This window comes from Gavialis gangeticus, unplaced genomic scaffold (assembly GCF_001723915.1).
Source record: "Gavialis gangeticus isolate Ggan-Ray unplaced genomic scaffold, GavGan_comp1, whole genome shotgun sequence".
Lineage (NCBI taxonomy): Eukaryota > Metazoa > Chordata > Crocodylia > Gavialidae > Gavialis > Gavialis gangeticus.
In genome coordinates, this window is record NW_017729032.1 from 208,683,255 (window position 1) to 208,693,159 (window position 9,905).

General features: G+C 35.6%; 1 protein-coding gene across 1 annotated transcript; it reads left to right on the plus strand.

Annotated features, from left to right (window-relative positions):
- Positions 1–1,080: 1,080 nt before the first annotated feature.
- ZBTB21 (zinc finger and BTB domain containing 21) lies at positions 1,081–9,397 on the plus strand. Its single transcript, XM_019525157.1, has one exon. It carries the CDS (start codon positions 1,646–1,648, stop codon positions 4,811–4,813), a length of 3,168 nt encoding a protein of 1,055 aa, XP_019380702.1. The 5' UTR covers positions 1,081–1,645; the 3' UTR covers positions 4,814–9,397.
- Positions 9,398–9,905: the final 508 nt, after the last annotated feature.

Below are 9,905 nucleotides of genomic sequence, written 5' to 3' on the forward strand. Positions count from 1 at the left end.
GAAACAACTCTTCTGTTGTTGTGGTTATATATTAAGTAAAATGTATTGCATGCTTAAATTACAGTCTCTGGCCTAATCATATCTATGAGTAGAGCTTTCCATGGTGCTCTCAATACCTTTTAGACTTACACTCTTAACAAGGCCAGTGTAGAACACTGGGTTTGAGCATTGCTCATTGGTAATTGTTAGCTAATGGATTTTACCTCTTCCCTCTACTTTTTCTAATTATAGGGTTATAACTTCATAACATATTATTTATTTGAGTTATTCAGGCTCACATATAAGTCAGTGAAAGGTGAAACCTTTCCGTTGCAATTATGTCTGCCAGCCCTTTTTCATATCTAAAAAGTAATTTCACTTTCAATCAACTACTTTAATAAAAAACAAAGGTTTTTTTTTATTAAATGTGCAAGACCTATTGTTGATTTGTTTTACAGTGCCATCCATAATGTTGGTGCTAAGACTTTTTACTACCAGAATTAAAGTAAAATTCCATTTAAAAGCTGGCAGGACTCCAATTTCTGTTAAGAAAACGGAAGATAGAGTTGGTGCCACTGATGATCTGTGTACTAAGGTATCTTTTTCCTGTTTTTAAAGATGCACATTATATCTAACTAACTCTCTCCTATGATGTAGCAAGAAGCTTTCTATTGAATTATCAGACATTCTGCAGTAGGAGACAGATGTTAAATGGGGATTGTTGCATGCAGTGAAGTTGTAATGCTCCACTACAATCATCAGAGTCCTAAAGTGGCTGTTTCTCATACAATAGGGCACCCGGCAAGTCATCTGGTGCTGGAATCAAGAATGAGTGTTCAGTTAAGAGTCAGTTGACTATACTGAGCTATGGAAAAACACCACTAGGGCATCTCTGAAACTATGAAATTCCCAGGAAGATGGAATATTTGGCCACTCAGTTACAGGGGATGAATTTCTCTTTCTTTAGGAAGTAATACACTTTAGGAAGTAATACACTTCCTAAATTGTGAATTGTACTTTTGCCTTATTTAAATGTAAGTAAAAATGATAACTTAATAATCTGTATCAGAGACAATTAAAACTATTGTCTTTCCCCGCTGAACATGAACTGTCCTTTTATCATTATGAACAATAAGGAAAAAAAAGCGACTAAAGTTTGCTTAATCAAAAGGATACTATCAAGATGGTTGTGGCCTCACAAGTGATTTTCTGTAAAATCATACGACCCAGATTCAGCAATATATTTTTTAAATTGTCTTTCTACAGGGGTAGTGATCGGTGGGGTGGGGAACCTCCTTTACCATCATTTAGTTTACTGTGGGTCTTTGAAGAGGAGTAAGCATATGCTACAATTAGAAAACATAGCTCTTGTTGTTTAGCTTTAATAATCCAAATGAGCAGTGTGATTTATTTAAGGTGCACTGGAAAAGCAGAATCACAAGCTGCTTCCTTTCATGATTGTGCACCTACCAGAACTGTGAATACTGTTTGCTTTGTTCCTGTAATTCATGCCTGTTCTCAAAGGCTAAGATTACATAATACTAAAGAAAAATGGCTGCTTTGGTTGGCATTCTAAAACTAAGGAACGATGAGTTCATTTTATACTAAAAACTGCATGTAAAATAGACCATAACATTTATTTTTTGTTTTCAGGTACATCAAAATCATGGAGGGGCTCTTGCATTACATAAATCCAGCACATGCCATTTCACTCTTAAGTGCTTTGAACGAGGAGCGTCTAAAAGGACAGCTTTGTGATGTTCTTCTTATTGTGGGAGATCAAAAATTTCGAGCTCACAAAAATGTTCTGGCTGCCAGCAGTGAGTACTTCCAGACACTGTTCACAAATAAGGAGAATGAGTCCCAATCAGTGTTTCAGCTTGACTTCTGTGAACCAGATGCTTTTGATAATGTATTAAACTATATTTACTCTTCATCCTTGTTTGTTGAGAAAAGCAGTCTTGCAGCTGTGCAAGAATTGGGCTACAGTCTTGGAATTTCCTTTCTTACTAACATTGTTTCTAAGACTCCTCAAGCTCCTTTTCCAACATGTCCCATTAAGAAAATATTGTTTCAAGAGGAAGAAGAAAACAATTCTCAGAAGAGAAGTGTCATTGTTTGCCAGAGCAGAAATGAAGCACAAGGGAAAAGTGTTAGTCAAACACACCATGATTTAAGCCATACCTCTAAGCCTTCCTCCTCCTTTTCTGTTAAAACTAATAGACAACAAATTTCAAAACCAACTGAAGCAGTTCACAATTTATCATTAGGTGAAAGAATGTGGTTAAAAGATAGTCCTGTGAGCTACCCCAAGCTTCCTGAACCTGGAATTATAGATGATCAAAGCAGAAGTAGCTTAGTGAAAAGGAATGCAGTATTGCCACAAAAGCCTTTAGCTGAGAAAGAAACTACAGCTGATGATCTAGGAGGGAGCAGTCAGCTTTTAAGAGGAAAACCTGCAGAAATGTCCTTAAAAAGGCCTCGTCCTCCAGTTTTATCACTCCATGGCCCATCGGAATCTACGTTTTTGTTGAGGGAGACAGGAAAAGGAAATGGTCAAGGAGAAGATAGGAACTTGCTATACTACTCAAAGTTAGGACTAGTGGTTCCATCTAGTGGATCTGGTCCTGAGAATCAACGAATTGATAGGAGTGGCCCACTCGTAAAAAGTCTCCTTCGCAGGTCACTGTCTATGGATAGTCAGGTTCCTATTTACTCACCTGCTGTTGATTTAAAACCTTCCCAGGCATCATCGTCATCAGTGACTAATGACCCACAAGGGAAAACATTCAACATTGTATCTCAGAAGTCATCTCTGAAAGAGGCTCCAGAAAAAGCAGTCCTAGATGATAAGACACAGGTAATACACCCACATCGCCTTAGATCCTTTAGTGCCTCTCAGTCCATTGATAGGGAGGCTGCTTCTCCTGTTCCTGAGGTACGAATAAAAACTGAACCTAGCAGTCCACTTTCAGATCCTTCTGAAATAATAAGAGTTACAGTGGGGGATGCTTCAGCTTCTGCTAATAAAAACCTCCCTTTTAAAACTGAAGATGACCACAGGGACATGAATCAACTTCCAGCCAAAAGGAGATGTCAAGCAGACAGAAGGTTACCACTTAAAAGATTAAAACTGAATGAGCATGGTTCACCTGGGTCAGAGGAAAATTTTGAAGAAGGCTCAAGTCCCCCACACCTTTATGCTGATTTTCCAGATTCTGATGTCAGTAAAGATGAGTACAGTGAGCTAGAAGAAGCAAGACCAAATAAAAAATTTAAATGCAAGCACTGCCTTAAGATTTTCAGATCTACAGCAGGCCTTCATCGTCATGTTAATATGTACCACAACCCAGAGAAACCATATGCTTGTGATATATGCCACAAGAGATTTCACACAAACTTCAAAGTGTGGACACATTGCCAGACCCAGCATGGAATTGTGAAGAACCCCTCACCAGCTTCCAGTTCACATGCTGTCTTGGATGAAAAATTCCAAAGAAAATTAATTGACATAGTGAGAGAGAGGGAAATTAAAAAAGCTCTGATTGTTAAACTAAGACGTGGCAAACAAGGTTTTCAGGGACAGTCCACATCGCAAGCACAACAAGTCATCAAAAGGAACTTAAGATCAAGAGCCAAAGGAGCCTACATTTGCACCTACTGTGGGAAAGCTTATCGTTTTCTCTCACAGTTTAAACAGCACATAAAGATGCATCCAGGAGAAAAACCAATAGGGGGGAGTAAGGCTCCTAAACAGAAAGAGCATATTCACATTGAAAGCCCAGTGGAAAACAAAGAAATGTACCAATGCCGTCTTTGCAATGCAAAGCTCTCCTCTCTTATTGAACAGGGAAATCACGAGCGACTCTGTAGAAATGCAACAGTTTGTCCTTATTGCAGCCTTAGGTTTTCTTCTGCAGAGCTGAAGCAGGAACATGAAAGCAAGTGTGAGTATAAGAAGCTCACTTGTCTTGAGTGTATGCGCACTTTTAAATCATCCTTTAGTATTTGGCGTCATCAAGTTGAAGTTCACAATCAAAATACAATGGCCCCAACAGAGAATTTTTCTTTACCGATTCTTGATCACAATGGTGAAATAACTAGTGCTTCAAGACTGCATTCTCAGTCGGAACCTAACAAAGCAAACAATTTTGTTACTGCAAAGGAAGATGGAGTATTCAGTGATTCTTCAGAACAAATTAATTTTGATTCAGAGGATTCATCATGCCTCCCTGAAGACCTAAGTGTTTCCAAACAGTTTAAAATTCAAATCAAAGAAGAACCTGTAGATGACATAGAAGATGAGGTCACTGAAATGAACAGGGAAACTAAAGAGGTTGTCTCTAACAAAGATACTGGCTTGTGGCCCTGTGAAAAATGTGGGAAAATATTTACTGTACACAAGCAGCTGGAACGTCACCAAGAGCTTTTATGCTCTGTAAAACCATTTATTTGTCATGTGTGCAACAAGGCCTTCCGAACCAACTTCCGCCTGTGGAGTCACTTCCAGTCTCATATGTCGCAGGCCTCAGAAGAATCTGTTAACAAAGAGACTGAGATCTGTCAACCAGCTAACTCTCCATCACCACCACCTTTGCCACCGCCTCCACCTCTACCCAAAATCCAGCCCTTGGAGCCTGATAGTCCAACAGGTTTGTCTGAAAGCTCCACTACTACTGAGAAACTATTTGTTCCACAAGAATCGGACACACTCTTTTATCACGCTCCACCGCTTTCAGCCATCACATTCAAAAGACAGTATATGTGTAAACTTTGTCACAGGACATTCAAGACAGCTTTTAGTCTTTGGAGCCATGAACAGACACACAATTAGAAAGCTAGAGACCTTCAACAGGTAGCTTAAAAAGCTGGTTAAATGGAGACCATTTCCAGGCTATTTCAGAAGTATGCCATGTAAACTAGAAATCTAAGGGGACAAGAAACATCAAAAGAGTAAAGTTGGAATTTGTGATGCTGCTTGGATTTGAAGATTAAGGTAAACTAACTTTAATGTTAGTAAATAGAAATCTAATTTAAATATTGTGGTCTGGGATCTTATAGTAACAGAATAATTTAATTTCATTAATACTGAAATATGATCACATCTTGATTGTATGCATGGATCCTTATCCTGTGGTGTCAGTATATATAAATGTATATTAAAAACAGAAAAAGCAACAACTTCGATTCTAGCTGAGTTTATAGTAGTGAAATACTGTAAGAAACTTCTTGTTTTGAGTATAACAAACACATGAGCTCCATATAAAGATTAGCCATGCCCTTGAAGACAGGGAAGAAGTGGATGGAGTATTTTGCTGTTTTGACTTAGATCTTAGTAATCTTTAGCAATAACTAATAAACCTCAAGTTTGAGTTTCCCTGACACTTATTGGAAATGAATGTTTGGTATTTTATGGTAGTGTGGAGTTGTTTTATTATTATATGGAACTTGTGCAAAATAAAATGGAGTATAAGATCAGCAATATTAATACTTAGATTTTATAAAACAAAAAAGTAGCAGCAAGCCTGGTTTCAGCCATTTAATTGTAAGTTTATAAGGAAGACTATGGGTAAAAATACACTGTCTATAAAACACCCCAAAGGTAATTTACTATAGGCATTTTGGTAACTCTAGTGTTAAAGCAGTCTCAAAATGCAAACAACAGTACTGTGTATAAATATGGACTAACACTGAATGGATGTCAGGCAGTTTCACAGTTTTGTTTCCACTGGTTTGTATAGTTGTGTAATTCTAACTACATAGGATGTATGAATATATAGACTTAAAAAGTGGAAGCTTGTTGGGGGTAGAGGATATGAGCAAAATTGTCATGTGTGGCAGCAGTAGGTTTGGCTGTGAGTACAAAAACATGGTTTTGAGGAAAATTCAAATGTAAATATTTACATAGCCACCTGTATAAATTAATGAAGTATGTTTTTTGAAATTTGTATGAAACATGCATATCTAGTTCAAAGCAGAGGAAAAAAGCACCACACTACAATTGTTACATTTTTATAACTACAGTGTATAGAATGTTTTTTCTGCCGCTTTCTATTCTTTGTGATACTTTTTGTGTTGGATTTTTTTTAGTTTGTTCAAGATCATAGTAATAATGGTTAATAAGTGTGGTACCATTCAGTTGCTTGAAGTTGCAACTGGAAGAGTTGGCATCATTGGTACTGGAGATATTTGCCAGAAACCTTGTCAAGGGTCCAAAGTTATTTTACTACCCACTTTTGGTGATAGGTTTCTCTCATTTGGGAGCTCAGTGCAAATAGTTTTCCTGCTGTTGGAATTTTAAATCTAGTGCAGTGAGAATGGATTAAAATGAACTGTAGGAATGTAAATGCTACAAACAGTAGTTACAAGGATCCACTTTGGATCTGGCCAACTTCACCTGGGAAAACAAAAGAGAGAGTATTGCATTTAGCCCTATGTGATGAGGACCCAGTCCTGCATTCAGTGAGGTCAAATTGGAGTTTTGTAACTGACTTCAGTGGGAGCAGGATCAAGCCTTTAATCCTGTTAAATTCAGTTTATACACTCCTTCAGCTTCTAGAACTCTTTGAGAAGTCCCAGGGAATGCAGCTTGACGTGCTAATAGAAAAAGTTTGGACTACGGTGAAAATTTTGAAAGTTCAGGATCTGAATCTGAGCAAGGTTAAGCACAGGCTAAACTCTAAGCATCTGAGCAGGCCCTTTGACTGAAATGGCTTCCTCAATCAAAACCAGCTTTTGTCATCTTTTAAGTTTTGTTTTAATTTCATTGCAAAGTGGTACAATATGGCATTCATACTTTCAACTACCAGCAATTTTCACTAATTAGCTACAGAGTTTTTCACTGTGATGCAGTGGGTTAAAATTTAAAACTATTTTTAAATGCAAATGCCTACATTTGCACCTGCTTGTAGTGTGCTTTGTCCTTAAACAAGCATCTCATGTGAAAATGTGATCATACTAATCTGATAGAGTATGCCAGCATCTTAGATGAAAATATGCAATCAAAACAAGAGTCTTACTTCTGTCTTTTAAAAATGACACTTCTTCTTGTGACTTATTCCATCTCATAAAAATAAACTATTTAAATAGCTTCATCATAAAATAGTAATTATGCTTAACCTTGCTCATTTAACAATATCAGGATGAAATAAAGCCATGTTAAGTACATGAAACATCTTTTAGAAGGAGAAATATGTGTGGACAAAATGTGAAAACACAGTTTCTAAAATGGTGCCCAAGTTTTCACTGGTGATTCCCCTAAAATAGTGTATTTCCTAATTAGTTTGTTGACAGTCTGCCTAGCCATCTAAATATACCCTTCTAAGACAATATGATGACCAGTTCAAATCTGAAATATTTATATAATTTTCATCTGGAATGTAATTCTAATGCATTTTAGCATAACGTAATAACAAATACAACATACTTAAAACAATTTGTTCTATGTTTGTGAAGAAACCATGGGGTTTTTTCCTCAAATATAATACAAATTGTAAAATCAGTAAAAAGATTTTGATGATCTAAATAGTCTCCTTTAAAGTTTGTGTTAGATTATTTTTTTAAACTCTGTTTCGAATTTTGAACTCTGTTTTTTAAATTCCTGTTTGTTTTTCGGTAAAGGAATACAGGATCTCTAAATAAAATTTTAAATATGAGATGTTTATATAGCAGTTCTGGTTTTCTATTAGCTTTTATACAGTACCTTAAAAAACCCTGGGACAGATGTGTTTATTTTGGAAGATACGGAATAGATATGCTTCCATTCATGTAACGTTAATATATATTAGAAAAGTTAAATTATGAAATAAAATGTTAGTTGCTTATTATAAATAAAAGTCTTTTAAAGAATATGCCTAGTTGGCCATAACCAGAATAAAAGGTAACATATTGATGCAAAAAAACCTGTCTTCATATTTTAATGTTGCAACTGTGTGACTTGGATACTAAAGCACACATTTAAAAGGTTAGAAGCTTTGGGTTTTTGCCTGATTATTTAATATAAGTTAATTTGACTTCCTTCAGACTTTGAGATTTCTTGTTCTTTTTTGTATGGCATCATGACAAATATGCAGATTTTTTAATATATAAATCAGAGTTTTAATTCTCTCTATCGGTTTTATCATCTTGATTAGTTTTATCATCTGTCAGTATAATTTAACAGGCAGTGCCCCATCCTGTTCCAACTGAAATCCTGTGATAAAACTCCTATTTATTTTACCGGGAACAGGATTAGGCCATGAACTAAACTTAGTTTATTTTAGGCACTGATTCGCCAAAGCACTTTAGGCACATGCTCATGTTCCATGAAGCCAAAAGGCCTTAAACACATATTTAACTTTAAGCATGTGCTTAAATGCTGTGTTGAATTGAGGCCATGACCAATCTTTTAAAGTAAGCAATGGAAAAAAAAATAACATATGATCTTTAGAATGGTAGAACCAAATGTTTTTAAATTTAATGTTCCTTTGAAGAGAGGTTATGTATGCAATGTTACCAAAATATACAGAGGACATGTAACAGTAGTGCTGCTGTCTCTGCTTTTGTACTTTCTTTACATGAAAGAAGACTAACAGTTTAACTTCAGAGGTTGTAATCTGCTGAAGCAATGGATGACAGGTAACTTGTCTATCTTATTCAGAACACAATTATAGCCTTATAAACCTCCAGGGAACCAAAATATAGAGCTGTAAGAGACCTGATCCTGCATTTCCCTCTTGGACATGGATATTCGTGAAAATTCCTCCCTCTCAAGCAGGGAATGCAGGTTTGGTCCCGAGCTGTGTTTGTACTGTTTTTGCCCCACCTTCCACTTTCACAACTGGAAGTTCCTCATGTGGGACAAAGATAGACTATAGCCCTGACTTCCTGGCACTAGAAGTTATGGTGCAAATATCTGGCATGTGCCTATAAAATCTGGCATGTGCCTATGCTGTTCAGTAAAACTGTTTACATTTTCCTACCAGAAGATCTAAATGAAAATCAAAGCAAGTTTTGATTTTATTTTTTTTTTTTTTTTTTTTTTTTTTTTTTTTTACGTTGCTGTTAGTGAATCAGTGTTAAAAACCTTTTGTTGAAAGCAGCCTTGATAGTATTTGGGGTTTAAAATGTCTTACTGATTCTTGTTTGTTTAAAATGACTTGTGAAAAAATGTACTATAACTGTTGTACATTAAGGGACACTATCAAGATAAAATCATAATATAAAAGTCATTACCTGTGTTACTAACGTTATTTGATAGTTTAATAAAAGTGAAATAATTAAAAAAACCAAAAATGTTTTTAGCATTTAAGCTGTGTAGACATGAAAATTCCATATAAAGGCATCTTCAAACTTGGCTTGATGTCTAAAATATGGATCTGAGTTTTGTGGCTTGGACTCTTGTATTTGTTTCGCTTTTCACTATTCTAGAGCTGTTAAAACAGACAAATCAATTTACTTCTTCAGTTTTGTGTTTACATTTCTACCACTACAACAGAATGTTAAATTTAAAAAAACCTTTTAAAAATATAATACTGTAAATATGCATGAACATATAAAAATTATCAAATGCAAATTTTAAGTCTTCACCTTGACAGTGTCCCTTTTTAAAAATAACAGGAAAAAATGAAATCACTTGTAATGCTTGGAAAAAATTTCCTGTAGTTTCTGGAAGTTGGAGTTGTCCAGTGTCAACATGCAAGCTGTAGAATTTTCCTATTAAAGTTACAAAAAATCACTTGTCATTTTAAAGGATTATAGAAGACAAAATAAACTTTTTATAATACTGTATATCTTGTAGCCATTGTATATTGGTTCAGTACATCAGTGTTGAATTTTAATTATGAATAGGTTTTTACTTTTTTTAGGACTGAGAATTAATAGGATAGGTTAACTCTTCCTTTAATGTAATGTAAACCCATTGCTGCTTTGTATGACTTTTTTCTACT

Excerpts from the sequence above, each read along its gene's own strand:
- ZBTB21 (XM_019525157.1), top strand. The coding sequence starts at position 1,646 with ATGGAGGGGCTCTTGCATTACATAAATCCAGCACATGCCATTTCACTC.